Source organism: Kogia breviceps, chromosome 18, assembly GCF_026419965.1.
Source record: "Kogia breviceps isolate mKogBre1 chromosome 18, mKogBre1 haplotype 1, whole genome shotgun sequence".
Taxonomy (NCBI): domain Eukaryota; kingdom Metazoa; phylum Chordata; class Mammalia; order Artiodactyla; family Physeteridae; genus Kogia; species Kogia breviceps.
In genome coordinates, this window is record NC_081327.1 from 8691171 (window position 1) to 8711952 (window position 20782).

The 20782-nt window shown below is 52.6% G+C and overlaps 1 protein-coding gene across 8 annotated transcripts; it reads left to right on the plus strand.

Moving 5' to 3' along the window:
• The first annotated feature begins 267 nt into the window (after positions 1-267).
• GPR4 (G protein-coupled receptor 4) lies at positions 268-20040 on the plus strand. 8 transcript variants are annotated; one of them, XM_067018489.1, is made up of 4 exons: positions 7204-7289; positions 10646-10726; positions 13884-14052; positions 15651-20040. In XM_067018489.1, exon 4 carries the CDS (start codon positions 16426-16428, stop codon positions 17569-17571), a length of 1146 nt encoding a protein of 381 aa, XP_066874590.1. In that variant the 5' UTR covers positions 7204-7289; positions 10646-10726; positions 13884-14052; positions 15651-16425; the 3' UTR covers positions 17572-20040. The 8 variants fall into 8 exon arrangements, with proteins under 8 accessions (XP_066874586.1, XP_058901237.1, XP_058901236.1 ...); XM_067018485.1 differs by lacking the exons at positions 7204-7289; positions 13884-14052 and adding an exon at positions 268-429; XM_059045254.2 differs by lacking the exon at positions 13884-14052 and having other exon boundaries at positions 7169-7289.
• The last annotated feature ends 742 nt before the right edge of the window (positions 20041-20782 follow it).

Here is a 20782-nt window from a genome sequence, read left to right on the forward strand (position 1 = left end):
AGTTAAATCGACGCAAAAGCTTAGGACAGTGCCTGGTGCATAGCAAGCTCTCTACAAGTGTTAGCTGATTATTTTTACACTGTTGAGAACACAGACGCTGTGGCGGCAGGCATTCTGCCAGGCCACATGGTAACAAAGCCAGAGGAAGTCTTTCTCTCATACCACTCAAGCGTCTCCAGGAGTAACCTGATTGGCTCACCGTGGATCACGTGGCCAATCTCCACGGCCTAGGGAATGGAGTCATCTGACCGGCCAGGCCTGGGTCACGTGCTCATCTTTTTGCTTAGGAAGGGGTTAGTGTACCTGGGACTGACAGCGCCACCTAAACCTCGCCGAATGGGTGGGAGAGTTCTCCCAAAGGAAGGGAGATGGGAAAACACTCAAGCAGGAGACGGAAGCTACCAGCAACCTCAGCATATTTATGTCAAGGTGGGTGACACCCTGGAGGGCAGGGTCAATAATGTTTCTGGGAGTTTGAAGACCCTTATTCCCAGTATCTGTTGCTTCAGAACAAAGCATTCCAAAACTTAATGGCTTAAAACAACAACCATTTTGTTATCACTCATAGTTTGGTGTTAGCCATTCACCCATGATGGAAGTTTGGGTTGTGTCCATAGTTTGCTATTGCAAATAAGGCTGTGATAAACATTTATATACAAGTTTCTATTTGGACATATGTTTTCATTTCTCTTGGGTTTATACCTAGGAGTAGAATTGCTGAGCCATATGGTAATTCTGTATTTAACTTTTTGAGGAACATGTGTGTGTGTGGTTTTAATTAAACAATCTTGACATAATTATAGACTCAAGGGAAGTTGCCAACATAGTACAGACAGGTCCTCTATACCCTTCATCCAGTTTCCCCCAATGATAACATCCTGTATAACTATAGCACAATACTAAACTTGGAAACTGACACTGGTGAATCTACAGACCTTATTCAGATTTCACCATTTTTACATGCCCTCCTGCTTGTGTGCATGCATGTATGTGTGTGTGTGTGTGTGTGTGTGTGTCTATGCAGTTTTATGACGTGTATAGATTTTTCCAAGGGGATGCCAGCAAAGGTTAGAAACTCCCTTTTGTTTCCAAAGTATTCCCAAAGTATACCTGCTGTCTGTATATGTGTATGTTTGCTCTCTGGTCTTTAGCTAGTTAACAAACCCTAATAAGTTCAATGAGTTCTGCCATCTGGGCTGATCATACCTCAGGTATGGGGCTGTATTCTAAAGGAGACCTTAAATTAGTGAAAGGATACCTCTATTTTCAGTTTTGAAGTATTGTATTAGAGAAAACACCAGAGAAACAGAACCAGTGGGGTGTATATATTATAAGGAATTGGCTCATTCAGTTATGGAAACTGACAAGTCCTAAGATCTGCCGGGTGAGTCGGCAAGCTGGAGATCCAGGAGAGGCAGATGTGCAGTTCTAGTCTGAAGGCCGGCAGACTCGAGACACAGAAAGAACCAATGTTTCAGTTTGAATCTAGAAGGTAGGAAAAAGCCAGTGTTCCCGTTCAAAGGCAGTTGAGCAGAAGATAGTCTCTCTTACTCGGGGAAAGGTCAGCCTTTTTTGTTCCATGCAGGCCTTCAACTGATTGGGTGAGGCCCACCCACATTGGGGAGAGCAATCTGCTTTACTCAGTTTCCAGATTTAAATGTCCAGCTCATCCAGAGCACCCAGAATGTTTGACCAAATATCTAGGCACTTCATGGCCCAGTCAAGTTGGTGCATAAAATTAATCATTACAAGAATGATCATCAATGAAAACATAAGTCAGGGTTCTCAATGGGAGTCTCTAATAAACCTGCAAGAGGTACAGAAAGTTCCCCAATCGAGGTAAGACAATTGAGGTTTCCTTTCTTCTGGTGGGGCCAGAGAAGCGGCAGGATTCGGAGTGCTGCAGCAGTGAATAGAAGTAGGAGAGAGAGAGGGTAACAACCTCAGAAGAGGTTGACTGGCTGGCTGAAATCATCGTGTGCTTTTAGTCAGTAGTGATATGCTGGATGAGGAATCATGAAGTCAAGTGGGGCGCCTAGAACTAGCCCAGCAGAAGCATCAAGTTTTGCAGCCCCAACTATTGCCTTAGGACAAGGAGGAGAAGTCTGCTCTTGTTAATGACTCTTTACTGCCTGGTATGAAAGCATTTCAGTATTTTAACAACTGATACAGCCCTATCAGTGTGAACCAGCTGAATATCAACTGTGACTGTCCAAAAGGAGTAGGGATTGAATTGTTCTGATTCCTTCATCTTTGGTAGGCAAGATAATTTATGGTGATGCTATCTAATTACCTCTCTCTCTCTTCTCTCTTCTCTCTCTCTCTCTCTCTCTTTTATGTTTGAAGCACTGACATTTCCCCCCACTATTCTTGAGTTCAGTAGTTCTTACACTTGAAGGAGCAGTAGTAGAATCATCTGTAGGTTTTGTTATAATGAAAACGCACCTCCTTCCAATTACCCATCCAGGGTTTCTAATTCCATCAGTCTGTGTGGGGCCCAAGAATTTGCCTTTCCAAAGAGTTCCCAGATGCTCCAAGGACCACACTTTGAGAACCACTGCACTAATAGAACTCTAATAAGGTAACACATCTATAGGATCTCTCTAGACAGAGCAATACATAAGAATTTTGTAGAACATTACACGCTTGTGTTTCTTTTCCTTGTCTGAACTGTACGGATGATCTCTTGGGATGGAAGGCTCAGAGCCTTGCAGTTTCAGAGTGACAGTTTATCAAGGCCATCAATTCCTAAGGGAAGGAAAAATTACTGCAGGAGAAACCTGCAAATCCCTCTTTGACCAGCAAGGAGGATTGTCCATGTGTCTCCAGGAACAGCTGCCTAAGCTGTAACTCTCCAAATGTCAATATCCTTCAGAAGTGACAGCCCCCAGAGCCAAACATGAAATTCTAGGAAGGGGAGGGTATTCAATCATATCAAAGAGTTTCATCCCCTCCACCTTTCTGGCCAAAGATCTCAATTAATATGACCAGAAGTCAATCATTCACTAATCAATTGCCCACGAGGATGAGGCTTTTGGCTTTTAAGACTGTAGTCTCAAGGCCTAGCACAGTGTCTGGCATGCAGTAAATGCTCAACAAACACAAATGTTGATTAATCAATGAATGAATTCATTCAATATACGTAAGAAACATTTTAGTCTAGGCCAGAGCCTGAGCTGGGCAGTGCTGGGCAGAGTGGTGACTGAAACAGCCCCAGCCCTGCCCTCAAGGGACTCAGTCTGGTGGGGAAGGCAGACCCATCCTTAGACAATGATGACCATGAGTGGGCAAAAGAAGGCCAAGTGGGTATCAGGGAGGGCTTCCTGGAGGGGACAACAGACCTGCCTATTGAAGGATGAGTAAGGAATGAACCAGGTAAAGTGAGGGGAGTGTTCCAAGTGGCAGTCTGACAGCTCCCTCCTTCCTCCTATTCCCCCAACAAACTGTGACAAGGCCCCCTCTAGGCTCCAGCAGCCCCTCGACCCCTGTTCCAGCCTTGACCACTCTGAAGTATGACTGTCAGGGACAGATCTGTCTCCCCCTCACTGACTGCCCGCCCTTGGAGAGAAGGGCCAGGGCTGTTGGGGTCACTGCTGTGTCCCCAACACTGCCTAGCCCAGGGCCAGGTACAGAAGCAGGGGCTCAGGGAGTGTTTACCGAATGAATATGAGAGTGGTGTGTGGGGGTATGTGTGTGTGAAACAGTTGAAAGTGTGTTATATGAAGAGGATCAAAGTTCAAACTCCTCAACCCTAATTTCCCACCCCCAGGAAGTGGCATAACAGCAGTTAAAGACTAGAGCTCCACTGTTGGGAGTCCAGCACTTACCCATCTAGGCCCCATCTGTAAAATGGTGCCTCTGCATATGGTTATTTTGAGGATTAAATGAGTTATTCACATAAAGTTCTTAGAATGGTACTTGGAATGTAATAAGTGGTCATTAAATGTTAGCTGTCCTTATTTTTCAATCATTTCTGATCCTTTTTTAAAAAATTTATTTTTGGCTGTGTTGGGTCTTCGTTGCTGCACACGGGCTCTCTCTAGTTGCAGCAAGCAGGGGCTACTCTTCGTTGCAGTGCACGGGCTTCTCATTGCAGTGGCTTCTCTTGTTGCAGAGCACAGGCTCTAGGCATGTGGGCTTCAGTAGTTGTGGCACGCGGCTCAGTAGTTGTGGCTCATGGGCTCTAGAGCATCGGGTCAGTAGTTGTGGTGCACGGGCTTAGTTGCTCCGCGGCACGTGGGATCTTCCCTGACCAGGGCTCGAACAAGTGCCCCCTGCATTGGCAGGCAAATTCTTAACCACTGTGCTACCAGGGAAGTCCCTGATCCTTCCTTTTTTTTTTTTTTTTTTTGGATCCTTCCTTTTTACGCCTACATCCTCTTCTGTCCCCATCTCTTATATCCAGTCACTTGAATCACCAATACTTGCCCTTCCTTGTGACATTTCATGCCTCTGAGCTCTGCACATGCTGTTCCCTCCCCGCTGGTACACCCTTTCTGAACCTGTCCACCCCGGGAACTCCTATTCAGCTAGCACAGTCCAGCAATCATATCACCCCTCCAGACCTCCAGGTTTCAGATCTATGGGATCAAAGTCTCCTTTCCTGTCCTCCAGCTTTTGACCCTTACCTAAGGTCCAAGTTCTGGGGGAGGAAGTGGTCCAGCGCTAAGCAGCCCTTTCACTGGGTCTCTTGGTGCTCTGTCACCCCCTTGTGCCCAGACTCAGACCTGCATGGAAAAATGTGCCTAGAAAGTTCTGGGAGAATAGTGCTGGTGATTCTCCACCGTGGACCCCAGGGTCACTCTCCGCCTTTCTCCTCCTGCTCTGGGCCCTGGGAGACTGACCTGTGTGGGCTCCATCCACGGGAGTCCCTTGCCCTCTGCCTTCTCGTTGGGGTCTCCCCGTTACAGGCACTGACAGGATATCTGAAGGTAAGTAGTGGGGGAGAGGTTGGAGTATTTCTTTTCCGGGCCCCTCCCTGCACCCCTGCAGTTTTGGCAGTGGCTGTGTTCCTCTACCTAGAGCTACAGCTCCTATGGGCTCCACTCCAAACTTTAGCTTTCTGCCTGAAGGGTGGTCATGGCTTGGTTCTGGCTCCAGCTGGTTCCCTGGCATCGCCCCATATTTTGTGGGTTCCTTCACCCTGCCAACCCTTCTAAACCTTCCCTTCATAAATGTTCTCACTTAAACTCTTTTTTTTTTTTTTTTTTTTGACCGCACCATGCACGTGGCTTGTGGTGATCTTAGTTCCCTGACCAGGGACTGAACCTGCGCCCTTGGCAGTGAAAGCGCTGAGTCCTAACCACTGGACCACCAGGGAATTTCCCCCCACTTAAACTCTTTGAATGGCTACCTGTTTCCTGCCAGGACCCTAACTGAATCACATTATAAACTTAGGGTGAGCCCAGGAGAGCAGGGGACCCTCGCCCACCAGTGCACGCCAGAATTTCTCTTTAGGATGAGCTTGGGGTGGCCAAGGGGCTGACAGGAGGGCTTGTCTTGAAGCTGATAAGATTTATATCAGGTTATTTGTGGGGAGGGGGCTAAAGCCTTCGTGATACTCCCATTGGAGGGTCTCTGTCTGTCCCCTTGAAGGAGGGTGGGAGGAAAAATCTTTTATTCCTGTGTGTATTGCAGGTCACTTGGGTCCTTGGTTAACTCACTTGCTGTTTCCCTCAGGAGCCCTGAGAGGAAGGTGGTAATATGGTTCAGGGAGGTGAAGTCTTTTGTCCAAGGCCACATGGTGAATGATTATAATAGCTACCTTAAACAAAACAGAAGTGTTTCATTACATTTCTGTGAAGTTCTGGAACAGGCAACACTAATTTCCAGTTAACAAAAAGAAAAAGAAAAACAGAAAGGCATGGAGTTGCCTCTGGGAGTGAAGTAGGCTGTCAGTATGCCCTGGAAAGGGGCAAAAAAACCAATGTTCTCAGGTGATGGAAATGTTTATGTCTTAATCTGGGTGCTTAGTCACATGGGCGTATCTGTTTGTCACAACTCGTTGCACTGCTCTCTTAAGGTCCAAGCATTTTTATTTTCAAAATAAATATAAAAGAATTTGCAAGCCTTTTTTTTTTTTTTTTTTTTTTTTTTTTTTTGCGGTACGCGGGCCTCTCACTGCTGTGGCCTCTCGGAGCACAGGCTCCGGACGCGCAGGCTCAGCGCACGGGCCCAACCGCTCCGCGGCATGTGGGATCCTCCCAGACCGGGGCACGAACCCGCGTCCCCCGCATCGGCAGGCGGACTCCCAACCACTGCGCCACCAGGGAAGCCCTGCAAGCCCATTTTTGAGTGCTACATCCCAGGTTGGTCCAAAGTGCTTTGCCCAAGAATGAATTCTCATGACCAATTTATAAAGGACGTGATGATGATAATCAGTAAATATCTTTGAAGCACTTACCAGTCGTGTATTTACTCTCTGAGAATAACGTGTATGGAATGCCTGTCTTGTAGTAAACTAACCAAACACAAAAATGACACTCCTCCTAGTGGAGAGGCAGATAATTAGAAAAAAAAGTGAAATACATAGAATGTTGGATGGTGACAAGTTCTACGGGGAAAAGCAAATAAAGCAGGAGGTAGGGGATCGTGGAGGGGGTTGGGGGTGGGTCCTGTTTTATAGACTTGATGGTATGACGTCCCCATGACAAAGGGACTGTGAGAGACCACGTTATCAGAAGAGGAAACTGAGGCACAGAGAGGTCACCAGCCTAAGTCTCGCCAAGAGGCAGGGCTGGAGCTGGAAACCCCAGGATTCCTTCCAGGGCTGGCGCTGACCAGGGGCCTGGGGAACGAACAGACCCCTCGTTCTCTCCCTCGGGGAAGGGGACATGCAATGATCAGAAAGTTAATGACTTGGGACTGGGGTCTCCAAAAGGTGGAAATGGTTCAGCTCAATGAGGGATCCCCCCTTCCCCCTCCCCAACCCCAGCTGAGGGCTTGATCTAGTTGGAGCGCGGGACTGGGGGCACGGGAACCAAAGGGGTTAATGAGGTGGGGGTCTCCAGGATGGAGATGTTGAAGGACTGGGGGGGTCTTCCAGCGGCCGGTGAGATTTCCCCAGGGCTGGAAGCCTTTAGCGGGGTGAAGACTTAAAGGGGTTAAGGGGGAGCGACAAAGGAGGGGTTAATGGGGGCGGGCCCGGCCGGGCCGGGGCGGGGCCTCGGCTGGCGGCTCTGGCCCGGGGGCCAGTAGAAGTCGCCGCCGGGTTCCTGCGCCGCCGTGGAGCGCGGCTCCCCTAGCCGCGGAGAGAGGCGCCACCTGCCCCGTGCAGCCGTCACGCGCAGGTAGCCGCCGGTCCCTGCCCCGCCCGCGCCGGTCCTGCGGCCGCCGGGGGCTGCTCCTCCCCGCGCCGCCCGGGGGCTTCGCGTCCCCGCGTCCGTCCGCTGCCTCAGTCTCCCGCGCCGTCGCCGTCCCCGCCCCTCTCTGGGGCCGGCTCTTCCCCGCGTCTCTGCGGCTGACTTTGTCTCTGGATGTGTCTCCATCTCTCCGTCTGTCTCTGATGGGTCTCTGGATCCGCGGTCCCTCTCCCTCTGGGTGTGTCTCTCTCTTTCTCCATCTCCGGGTGTCTCTGTCGATTTCTTTATCTCTGCGTCTCCGTCGCTCTCTCGCTCTGCCTCCATCTCTGTGTCTTGACGAACTCTCAGTTTCTGTGGATCTCTCTGCTTCCATCTCCCCGTCTCTGCGCATCTCTTTGCCCTTTCCCTTCCTGTCTCTGTCTCTCGGTATTCCTCTGTCTCTGTCTCTCTGTATCTTAGACCCTGTGCTGGTAACTTCACCCCGTCATCATCTCATTCCAAATCCTCGCAAATTCCAACTTTCACATGGGCTGAGGAGCTGCTTTGGGAGTGCCCCTGTGACCCCCCCTCCCCCTCAAGAGTCACCCCACCGCTCTGGAGGTCGCACCCACCCCACCCTCCAATTTCAGGAATTCCTGGCTGGGGGGTAAACTTCCTCCCCCACTTCCTCCCTTCCAGGATTTGGCTGGGTCACCCGTTAACTCCTTCCTGCCTTGACTTCATCCCCCACCCCTCCTTGAGCTGGACACCCCCCACCTTCAAGCAAGCTGAAGGACAGCTCTGGAATTTCGGTTGTGGGATGTGTGTTGTGTACTCAGGCGGGACGTGCGCTGGGGGAGTTTCCTGAGGGCGCAGATGGAGTTGATGGGGGCCACATCCCCACCGCCCCCCACCAGGGCCCATCACCAGCCCCGCTCCTTCTGAACTCACCAAAGGCCCCTCACAACTCTGTCTCTGTGGTTGAGCTTGACTTCAGGTTCGGGGTGAGGATGGGGAGGTTTTCCTTTCTGGTGGTGGGGCATCCAGTAGTAGAAAATGAGAGAGACCGATGGGGGAGGGGCGCCAGAACTCTGGGAATCATAGAAGCAAGAAGTCTTGCATGTGAAGTCTTTGAATGAAAGGACCAGGTAAGTGAGAATGATCAGAGAGGACCAGGAATGCTCAAACCCTCTAATTAAAGGTCCTTAGGATATTTGAATCCTTCAATCCAAAAAGCTTGGTGGTGGAATCTTGGCAGTTTTCAGTGTTCGCACACAGCCGAGAGCTTGCAAGTGCTTGCAGAGCCAGCTAGACCAAGCCCCCCATTTTACAGATGGGGAAACTGAGGCCCAAGAGCAGAAGTCCCCACAGTGAGTCAGTTTCAGGCTAAGGTTGGGACTCCAGTTCCACTGAAGCCGCAATCCAGAGATCTGGCTTCTTTTGCTGCCACTATGTCGGATTCCTGTGGGGCAGGAGGTCTTCGTAGAGAGGAGGGAAGAATGCCAACGTGAGTGCGAATGGCTGGAACCCAGGATGGAGCCTTTTAGAGGCAGAGGAGAGAAAATATTTCTAAAACCATGGTGTTGGAGAAGGAGAGGGGACAAGAGTTAGTTTGGGTGGAAGGGGTGGAGTTTCAGAGAAGGAGGGAAGAGAGGGGAAGGGGGGGGGTAGTGCAGAGATGAACTCCCGCCTGACTCTGTCTCCTGACCCTCCCCATGAAGCCCACTGCTCCCGCAGGACAGGGCCTATAATTTGGTTTGTGTCTAGACAAATAATAACTCAGCCGGTGTGAGCGAGCAGGGAGGGATGTGGCAAGGCTCCCTGGGAGGCAGCCTGGGCTCCTAATGTCCCCCCCAGGGGGCTGAGAATTTACGGACCAGGTGAACGTGGTGACTACCCCTTCCCCATTGAATCCTTAGTATCTTAGAATTCTGCATAATCTTAGAACTTTAGGCTGCTAGAATGTTAAAAAAAAAAACAAAAACGGATTAGATAGGGAGGAAAAAGGAAGTGAGGTTTACGGTATGTAGAGTATGTTCCCATTTCTGTGAAAAAGAAAAGGGGAATAAATATTCGTGTTTGCTGGGCAAAGATAGTAATCACTGAGAGTTAATAATAGATTCTGAAAGTTATAGAATGTTAAAAAAAATCATAGAGCGTTCTAACAATAGAAATTGAGAATCTTGGAGTGTGAGACGCTGGGATATTGGAAACTTAGAAGGAGAAGGGCATGGAAAGCCACCATGATAATAATAATAGAATGGAAGAAAGGTAAAGCTCTAGAATGCTACAATAATAGAACAGTAAACCAGGAACAGGACTAACGCTAGAACCTGAGGATTTGAGAACCTGGCAATCTAGAACATCAGAGGAGTAGAGTCAAGGACTCTGGTGTCCCTTTTGGACAGTGGGGGGGGGTGTGGGGGGATGAGGACCCCTTCAGTAGAAATGGGGAAACTGAGGCCCAGTGGAGCGGTCACGGTGGCCGGACTGTCCCCTAGTTTCCGCCGGCCAGCCGCCAGGACACCAGGTGGGGAGCGAGGCTTGGTGATCACATTTCGTCCCCTAATGAGCAGACCGGAGCTGGCTGGTCCCCCGGGGCTGTCAGGGGAGCAGGAGCCCTCAGCGGAGGGAAGCGGGGGGTGAGAGAGGCGACCTGGAGGCTTCTAGGACAAGACTGGTGAGTGGGGGGGTGTGGGGCTCTGTTACCTCTCCGTCTTGTCCTTTCACCGCCCGCAGTCCTTCAGCCTTGCTGGACTTAGAGGTGGCTGCCAGGGCCCAGGGACTTATCTGGCTTCAGCAGCTGAGGTGCAAAGTGGGGGCAGTGGTCTGACAGTCCTTCCTGTCTCCCCACTATGGCTCCATATTCTCAGCTTATCTCTCTTCCCTGACCCTCTGGGAGGGGGCAGCAGGGACCACAAGGGAGGCCTGTGGGTCTGGGGAGCTTCTTGTGCGCACTGTGAGATTTGGGGGTTGACCTCCTACACACAAAGCCTGAGTAAGGGAGGCAACTTAGATCCCAGCCCACCAGGGTCTTGGCTTCAGTGGGCTGGGCAAGGGAGTCAGGTGGGCACCCAAGACGCCGAGGTCACTTCCTTTCTTTCTTTCTTTTTTTTTTTTTTTTTTTGCGGTACGCGGGCCTCTCACTGTCGTGGCCTCTCCCGTTGCGGAGCACAGGCTCCGGACGCGCAGGCGCAGCGGCCACGGCTCACGGGCCCAGCCGCTCCGCGGCACGTGGGATCTTCCCGGACCGGGGCACGAACCCGCGTCCCCTGCATCGGCAGGCGGACTCTCAACCACTGCGCCACCAGGGAAGCCCAGGTCACTTGCTTTCTCGTGGTGAGAGTCCGTGGATCTTTCAACAGATTCTTAACGAGGGCCGAGAACCCCGGAAAGACTTGAGAAAAATTACGGGAATGCAGGAGGTGAAGAGAGAAAACATTCAGGTAAGGGGAAGCTTTTTACTTAAGAATGACAGATCTATGCAGTCTTGACACACCGTGTGACTTAGACAACTGCTTTGTGGCTCTAGGCCTCAGTTTCCCCATCTGTATCAGGCAGGGGTCAGAGATAGCCTCGCGCCCCTATATGTTGTGGCATATAGGCCGGTTGCACTGTGGAGTTCTGAGAGTCTGTCATTCCGCGCTGTCTTTCGGGGGTTTGGTGGTGGGCAGATCTCAGGTGGGGGAGAAGAGAGGGTTGAATGCCCCTTCCCCATGCTCAGCATCCCCCAAGAAGCAGATGGGTTGAGGAGGAGGGAGGGGTAAGCGGCCAACTGGTTCCCCCTCGAGGAAATTAGCAATGGGAAGTGTATTTCCTTTGGCTGCAGGAAATCAGTCTCATGCAGTGTACCCACCCCAGCCTCAGCTGAACCCAGGGATTCTTGAGAGGGTGGGGCAAAGGGAACTCCCAGCTCTCAGTGCCTCCTCCCATTATGAACTGGTTCATTCTTGTGTCAGCTGCCCAGTGCCTGTGGAATAGTAATAATTGTTCAAATTTATAGGTGATATCACCTCTACCAAGGATTTTCTTTTTTTTAATTAAGTTTGTTTTTTATTGAAGTGGAGTTGATTTACAACGTTGTGTCAATCTCTGCTGTACAGCAAAGTGACTCAGTTACACACATATAGACATTCTTTTTTTAAAATATTTATTTATTTATTTATTGGCTGTGTTGGTTCTTCCTTACTGCATGTGGACTTTTCTCTAGTTGCAGAGAGCAGGGGCTACTCTTTGTTGTGGTGCGTGGGCTTCTCACCGCGGTGGCTTCTCTTGTTGCAGACCACGGACTCCAGACGCACAGACTTCAGTCGTTACGGCACGTGGGCTCAGTAGTTGTGGCTCCCGGGCTTTGTTGCTCTGTGGCATGTGGGATCTTCCCGGACCAGGGCTCGAACCCGTGTCCCCTGCATTGGCAGGCGGACTCCCAACCACTGCTCCATCAAGGAAGCCCCTAGACATTCATTTTTTAAAAATATTGTTTTCCATTATGGTTTATCACAGGATATTGAATATATCCATAGTTCCCTGTGAATAAATTCGGAGATGTTTCATCCTCTCCAGTTTTCTGGAAGAGTTTGTATAGAATTGATATTTTCTTTTTTTTTTTTTTTTTTTTTGGCTGAGCCACACAGCAGGCAGGATACTAGGCACAGGGTCAAACCCGTGCCCCCTGCAGTGGAAGCGCGGAGTCTTAAGCACTGGACTGCCAGGGAAGTCCCAAGGATTTTCATATCTGGGATGTGACTAGTATAAACGTTGTGCCCACCCCCCCTTTCTATAGAAGGGGAAACTGAGGCTCCTGAAGAAGTAATTCCCTCAGTGTTACAGGAGGAATGAGAGACCCAGGGCAGACAGAGGGGAGAGAGATGTTTGGGTTTTTGTTTTGTTTTTTAATATAAATTTATTTATTTATTTATTTTTGGCTACGTTGGGTCTTCATTGCTGCGCGTGGGCTTTCTCTAATTGCATTGAGCGGGGGCAGCTCTTTGTTGCGGAGCACGAGCTCTAGGCGCGCAGGCTTCAGTAGTTGTGGCTCGTGGGCTCAGTAGTTGTGGCTCGCGGGCTCTATAGCGCAGGCTCAGTAGTTGTGACTCATGGGCTTAGTTGCTCCGCGGCATGTGGGATCTTCCGGACCAGGGCTCGAACCTGTGTCCCCCACATTGGCAGGCGGATTCTTTTTTTTTTTTTTTTTTTTTTTTTGCGGTATGCGGGCCTCTCACTGTTGTGGCCTCTCCCGTTGCGGAGCACAGGCTCCGGACGCGCAGGCTCAGCGGCCATGGCTCACGGGCTCAGTCGCTCCGCGGCATGTGGGATCTTCCCGGACCAGGGCACGAACCCGTGTCTCCTGCATCGGCAGGCGGACTCTCAACCACTGCGCCACCAGGGAAGCCCCAGGCAGGCGGATTCTTAACCACTGCGCCACCAGGGAAGCCCGAGAGAGGTGTTTTAAGTGATTTGCTCTGGACGGGGGGTTTCAGTTCAAAGGTAGGGACCAGATTGCACTGTTCCAGCCAGGAGCAAGCCCCCTCTGTCCCATCTCCACAGGATCCAGGAGTCCCTGTGAGTCTGAGGTGAGGGCAGCTCTTCAGTCATGGAGGAGCCAACAGCCGGGAGGACTTACTAAGTGGGACTCAGCCCTGATCTTTCAAAGTCAGTTGTGCAGCAGATAGATCCTGCCCTCTTCACTTTTTTCTCTCCCCACCTCTTTCTCTGGGTCCCTGCAGGGACTCGCTTGAGCTTGAAGTAGGGGGTGCTGCCACCTCAAGGTGAGCGGGTGGCCTGTGTTGGGGGAGGGGCTGACCAATGCCTCTTCCCTCAGTCCAAAGTCATTTCTTGAGTGCCTACTGTATGCCGGGCCTGTCCTGGGCGCTGGTGATACAGCAGTCAACACAAGGTCCCTGCCCTCCTGGAATGTCCGTTCTAGACAGACAGACAGACACAAACAAGATGCAAAGTGATGTGAGGAGAGAGCCCTGGGAATGGGTGGTCAGGACTCTGGGTACAGAGGGCCTCCCTGAGGAGGTGAAGGAGTTGACGGAGCTAGTCGTAAGTAAGTCTGAAGGAAGAACAAAGGTTTTGTCTTGTTTTGTTTTGGCTGAGTTGGGTCTTCGTTGCTGCGCGTGGGCTTTCTCTCGTTGCGGCGCGCGGGCTTCTCGTTGCAGTGGCTTCTCTTGTTGCGGAGCACGGGCTCTAGGCGCGCGGGCTTCAGCAGTTGTGGCACGCGGGCTCAGTAGTTGTAGCTCGCGGGCTCTAGAGCGCAGGCTCAGCAGTTGTGGCGCACGGGCATAGTCGCTCCGCGGCATGTGGGATCCTCCCGAACCAGGGATCGAACCCGTGTCCCCTGCACTGGCAGGCGGATTCCTAACCACTGAGGCACGGACGTCCAGAACAAAGGTTTTGACGCTGGTAAGAAGCTCCAGCCTTGAGGCTGCTGAGGTGGGGGAGGGGAGGTGGGCAAGAAAGTCAGCTAGGCTGCTCACGCTGGTCAGGCAGTGCCTTGTCACCCGGGGTGAGGATTTGGGATTTCACCCCAAGTCCACTGGGAAGCCGTTGGAGAGTTTCTCAAGCAGAGAAGTAAACAAGAGCTGATTTCCATGTTAGAGAGAACTTCCTGGCTGCCACGTGGGAAGTGAGTTGAGGGAAGTCGGAGTGGCAGCCGGGAAAGCCGTGAGGAGGCCACTGCAAAGTCCAAGCCGGTGGTGATGGCTGAGTGGAGCGGGCAGCAGCAGGGCTTTCAGAGACATGCACGGATTCGGCATTTAGTGTGGAGGTAGGGAGAGCCGAGTGGCCTTTCCCATGAGCAGATGCTCAGGCCCCTGGGAGGTTCCCATGTACCTGCTGTGTACCTTTGGCCTCATCCCTTCCCGTCTCTGGGCCTTGGTTTCCTCATCTGTCCAATCGACTCAACCAGTGGTTTTCAAAGCGTTTCCTGGGGATTCTTCAGAGGTGGCCTTCCTCCCGCCACCTCATTTTTTCTAGAGCACAGAGCAGCTTCCTCTGTCACTGTCTTAGATGGGGTTTCCAGCTGAGATGTCTTTTTTTTTTTTTTTTTTTTCTGTACGTGGTCAACTCACTGTTGTGGCCTCTCCCGCTGCGGAGCGCAGGCTCCGGACGCGCAGGCGCAGCGGCCATGGCTCACGGGCCCAGCCGCTCCGCGGCACGTGGGATCTTCCCGGACCGGGGCACGAACCCGTGTCCCCTGCGTCGGCAGGCGGACTCTCAACCACTGCGCCACCAGGGAAGCACCCCCCCCTTTTTTTTAAGTGGTTTCACAACCTAAAAACGAAACTGATGCAAACCCTTGGATGGAATGGCTTCTGAAGGTGCCTCTAATTCGGGACTTCGCTCCCCACCTCTCTGGGGGCTGACAGTGGTCCGGGGCTTGGTCCAAGATTTTGTCCTTTGCCCTGTCCTTAAAGGTCTCCGCAGGACCAGGAGGGTGAGGCCCTAGACTCTCACTCGGCAAAGTCGGAGCGGAGTGGGAGGAGACAGTGAAGGGGGCAGTCTCTGAGGGAGGGAACCTGCTGGCGCTGCCCCCAGGGCTCCCCCTTGCTCCCGACCTCAACCGGGTCCACAGATGCTCCTCTCAGCCCTTCCCCGCCCCGCCACCCCCCCAGCCTCCTGCAGCTATGCTGCCCTGGGCTGTCAGCCCAGGGCCCCCTTCTGTCCAGTTATTCTTGGGTGAAAACTGAAGTGCAGGCTGGAGAAAGGAGTTGCAGGCTGGAGAAAGCCGAGATTTCCCCTCTCCCGTCATCAGGACCTTGGACAGGTCTCTGAACCTCTCTGTGCCTCAGTTTGTCGAACGGGGGGAATAACCCTATTCCTCATAGGATTCTTGAAATTTTAAAATTCCTACCCATAAAAGTGCTTAAGACAGGGTCTGCTATGTAGTAGGACTTAATAAACTTTAGCTGTTATTATCACCACCGTCATCATTATAGTCAAAAATGGGGTGCCCTGGGTTAGGAGCAGGAGGGCTGATTCTAGCCCGGTTCCGTCACTGCCTTGCTGTGCATCCTTGAGGGGAGTGGCGCAGCCTCTCTGGGCCCAGTCTCCCTGTCTAGAACGTGATAGGTGAGACTAGTTCTCCATTTCCCACGGCATGATACGAGACTTGTGCAAGTTTTACATGGTTTCTGGAAGAAAGTTTTAAAATCTAAGTTGGATCTTTATTCTAACATCTGGTAGGGAAAAAATATATCTGGCATCTCAAATCTGTGTTTTCAGAGATCCGTTGCTTAGAGTGAGGCTCAATTAGGCATCATTAGGGCCCCCGCCCTCTGCAGCCCAATGGAGTCAGGGCAAAAGGGGTGTGGGGGGAAGGGGGTGGTCCGTGACTCCTCTTACTGCAGTCTTCTCTCCCCACAGGTGCTGCAAAATCAGCTTTGAACTGTGAGGCGGGGCCACCTCATCTCAACTGCTCAGCTCCCACCAGGACCAAGCTGGAGCCCCGTCCCTGTCCCCTTTAAATCCCCTGTATTAGTAACCCTGCTCTGATCTAGCCCTTACTCACCTCCTTCCTGTTTCTTAAGAACCCTTCCCACATTCCCCAGACCAAGCCCTTCCTCTCTTTCATCCCTCACAGGACACCTCCTTTTCCGTAATCTTCTCCTCACTGCTTACCTTCCTTATTTCCTTATTTCTTACTGGGGTCCCAGGAAATGCCAGCACCCCCATCCATGTTGCCCGGTCTTTCCAACACTCCCTAACTGTAGACTATCCTATCTCAACACTATCCCCTACATTTCCACCCCACCGTTACTTCAGCACGGCCACGCTTCCTTTCTACATCCTCCGCAGATCTCTCTCTCTCTCACCACTGCCCACGGATGCCTTCATCTCCTCTATAAACACCCCCCTCAGTCAGTTTTGCGTGACCCCAGTACTCCTCCATTTATGCTCTGATTGGGTTCACAAAACCTCCTTGACAAAGATCTTTGTTAATCCTGCCATCCCCCAAACCTCCCTCTTGTCGTAATTCTATCCCTCCTCCAACTCTTCCCTCTCCGGCTCTATCCTTCCCTGCGCAGCCTGGCCCACGATCCGTGGTCAGCCTCATCTCTTCGCCGTGGACTGCCTGCCACCATGTTCCCCTGAGCCTCCGAGGAGGGGGCTCAGGGGGCCTGATGGCCTCCCGCCACCCATGGCCCCACAGCCCCCGTGGGCCAGGGGAAGCGTCTCGAAAGCCTCAGTGCCGAGGATGGGCAACCGCACGTGGGAGGGCTGCCACGTGGACTCCCTCGTGGACCACCTCTTCCCGCCCTCCCTCTACATCTTTGTCATTGGCGTGGGACTGCCCACCAACTGCCTGGCCCTGTGGGCCGCCTACCGCCAGGTGCGACAACACAACGAGCTGGGTGTGTACCTAATGAACCTGAGCATCGCCGACCTGCTGTACATCTGCACGCTGCCGCTGTGGGTGGACTACTTCCTGCACCACGACAACTGGATCCACGGCCCCGGCTCCTGCAAGCTCTTCGGGTTCATCTTTTACACCAACATCTACATCAGCATCGCCTTCCTCTGCTGCATCTCCGTGGACCGCTACCTGGCCGTGGCCCACCCGCTGCGGTTCACCCGCCTGCGCCGTGTCAAGACGGCCGTGGCCGTGAGCTCCGTGGTCTGGGCCACGGAACTGGGAGCCAACTCGGCGCCCCTGTTCCATGATGAGCTCTTCCGCGACCGTTACAACCACACCTTCTGCTTCGAGAAGTTCCCCATGGAGGGCTGGGTGGCCTGGATGAACCTCTACCGGGTCTTCGTGGGCTTCCTCTTCCCGTGGGCCCTCATGCTGCTCTCCTACCGCGGCATCCTGCGGGCTGTGCGGGGCAGCGTGTCCACCGAGCGCCAGGAGAAGGCCAAGATCAAGAGGCTGGCCCTCAGCCTCATTGCCATCGTGCTGGTCTGCTTTGCGCCCTACCATGTACTCCTGCTCTCCCGCAGCGCCGTCTACCTGCGCCACCCCTGGGACTGTGGCTTCGAGGAACGTGTCTTCTCGGCGTACCACAGCTCACTGGCCTTCACCAGCCTCAACTGTGTGGCTGACCCCATCCTCTACTGCCTCGTCAACGAGGGCGCCCGCAGTCACGTGGCCAAGGCCCTGCACAACCTGCTCCGCTTTCTGGCCAGTGACAAACCCCAGGAGATGGCCAACGTCTCACTCACCCTGGAGACCCCGCTCACTTCCAAGAGGCACAGCATGGCCAAGGCCGTGGCAGCCAGCTGGGCGGCCGCTCAGCCCTCCCAGAGGGACCAGGTGCAGCTGAAGATGCTGCTGCCGGCACAGTGAACCTCGTGTCGCGCAGAGCCCCCGCTCCTCCGTACTAACGCCACCCTCCCTTCCCTCTTGGTCCGGTGTATGCAAATTGTATGTAAATTAGGCCATGTGAAATTCCATAAGCATGTAAGACAATAGGAAAATAGTGAGGTTGATGTGTCACTGGTCAACCATCGTCCTCCACCACGATGACCCCCTAACGATGCAGTAGAACTGTGCCTAGCCCTGCGCTGGCTGGTGCTAGTGACCCAGCGGGGACAAATGACAGCGCTGGCCCTGCCCGCGTGGCTCCCACTCCACTGGGGGAGACAGATCTGCCCCTGGATAGTGATGACCCAGAGTGGGCAGGGCTCAGACGGGGAGCCCAGGGGCTGGGGGAACCCAAGAAGGCATCAGACCCGGTCTGGGGGTCAGAGAGGGCTTCCTAGAGGAGGGGACCAGTAGATTAACTTTCCAGGAGGTAAAGACAACAAGGTTAGGATTACTTTCAACAAGGGGGTAAAAGTCTGTGACGCATGGGGAAGGTGGAAGAAGAAATTCGCCGAGCGCTGAGTGGTCACTTTTGCCTTTGGGGAGCCCCCCCCCCCGGTCCTACAGGGGAGAGAGGGAGCAGGACAGAGCATTTCAGAGTTTCAAGATAAACAGCATTCTCCAGGTCAGGATTGAGGAGGAGGAGGAGGGGGCAGAGTCAAATGAAGGGCAATCGGCCACCTGGCTGGTGGAGCAGAGAGCAGGGCAGGCTTGGGAAGGGGGCTGGGGACAAGAGAAGGGTATCTATTCATTCATTCAAGGGAGATTTGTTTATACCTACTCTCTGCCCAGCCCTGTGCTGGCCTGTGGCTGGGGACAAAACGGTAACCAAGACAGCCCAGGCCCCGCCCTCACGGACCTCACAGTAAATGACTAAAGATTAAACATAACATTTGGAATCGATCAGGGTGATGGGGAAAAATCAAGCTGAGGGGGCAGAGAGTGATGTGGAGTCTGATCTAGCTAAGGAGGTCGGGGAGGGCTCACGGGGAAGGGGGCATTTGAGAAAAGACCTGAAGGAGGAAAGGGGTCAGATGGAACCACACGGCAGGCCGAGGGAACAGCAAGTGCAAAACCTGGAGTAAGAGACTGCCTGCATTTGAGGGCCAGCAAGTACACACAGCGGTGTGGCGGGAACCGAGGGCGGGAGAATGTGAGGAGTGGAACTGAGACAGGCCAGGGACAGGGGCCCGTATTATGGAGCTTTCTGAATCCACGTGAGGACTTTGCCTTTCATTCCAAGAGAAATGGGAGCTACAGAGGGGCTCCTAGCAGAGAAGGATTGGGATTTGGCTTAAATGTTAACGGGATTGCCTGGCTGCTGAGTAGGGAACAGAATATGGGAAGTAAGGGCAGAAGCCAGGAGCCCAGGCAGGAGATGCTAATGGCTGGACCGGGATCGGGGGTGGGTGGTGGTGGAGTGGGGAAGGATCGGTGTCAGCTTTGGGATTTATCTTGAAGGAATTTGATGATGGAAGAAGCACAAGGGCCTGTGGGATTGTGTAACTCAAGCCCCTTGCCCATCCTGGGAAAAGGGTGACCAGGGGACCTGAACTGGAAGGATCTCTGGGATCCCAGGCCCTACTCAAAGGCCGTCACCGAAGAGGCCAAGTGATTAGCCCAGGGTCACACAGCCAGTGAGTCAACGCTGGGGCCATCCTGGGCTCCGTCTCCCCTCCCTGTCTCTGCCTCTGTTCCCATGCCCTAGAGTGGCCAAGGCTGCTGTCCCGGCTGATGGCGTTCCCCCCCCTCCCCTGGCCCTCAGGGGTCAACCAGGAATGGCTGTCCTTCTAGAACTAGGCTGGAGAGCAGGAGGAAACACACAGTGCTGGACAGACCTCTCCCCTTCTGACAGGCCACCTCCCTCCCTTCCTCCCCACGGGTGTGTAACAGGCTCCAGGCTCCTGATGAGATGTGAAGATCTCCCTACACACACACACACACACACACACACACACACACACACACACACACGCCAGGCTCCTGATGAGATGTGAAGATCTCCCTACACACACACACACACACACACACACACACACACACACACACACACAGGCACAAATACACCATTGCCCCAGAAGTTCCCAGAAGAGGTTCCTGGAAACCCTTCTCAGAGAAAGAAAGAGGAGGGAGGAGGGGAGTGAGAAAAAAAAATGAACTTAATGAGGAAAATGGTTTTGCAGGAGGAGGGGTGGATCACTGAGATGCAGGAAGTTGGGTCTTTGGTGTTGTGGGGAAGAGAAAAGAGGGAGGCCTGGGATCTGGGCGGGGAGGTGGGGCTGGTACTTTTCCCACCCTGTCTCACTGCTGTAAAGCTACTGGGAGGGCGATGTAGGGGAACAGAAGCTTTCTGAACACAGTCCCCTCAGGGAATCAGATGAAAACCTGCACACTACCCCTCCACCAAATGCCCATTCCCATTCATTCAATAAATATTTATTGAGCACCTACTATGTGCCAAACATTGTTCTAGGAGCTGAGGAAACAGTAGTGAATTATACACAAAAAAGTCATGTACAAGTTTGGAAGCTTCCTAAACCCATCATGTGGAACCTCAGTGCCCCCCCAAACCCCAAGTAGGTCCTTGGGCCCCAGGCTAACACCCCCAGGGATCAGGAGAAGACTCTGGGCTGGGACTCAAGAAACCCCAGCCTCAGTTCCATCTTGATTACCTCTGGAACTCTGGATAAATCCTTGTCATCCTCTGGTTCCAGTTGGTCAGTCAGTAAAATTGGGGGGGGGGCTCCCTAGTGGATGATGGACCTTGAATGGTCCCAACCTCCTTAACATCTTTAGCCCAGAAAGGATCCTGGGGAGAAGTTGTTCTTATGGAGTCTTGGCATTCTTAGTAATTTAGAATATTGAGGTTCACACATGTCAGTATCATCATTATTACAGATGGAGAAATGGAAGTCCATCAGGGCCAGGGAAGTGACAAAGGACACTCAGGGAGTCCAAGAGGATGCCAAGTAAAGCCCTGGATCCCCCAACTCTGTGTCCTGAATGTTTGTTTCCTCCTGTACACAGCTTCTCTGTTCCTTGCACTTCCCATCTCCCTCTGCCTCTTCGAGAATCTCTCAATTACCCATCAGCACTCCACCATCCAGAAATTTCTCTCAACCTCTTCTTGACCTTGTTTATATGATTTTGCTCCCTGCTGGGTAAGGGATGACAGTCTGGGACACGTCCTTAA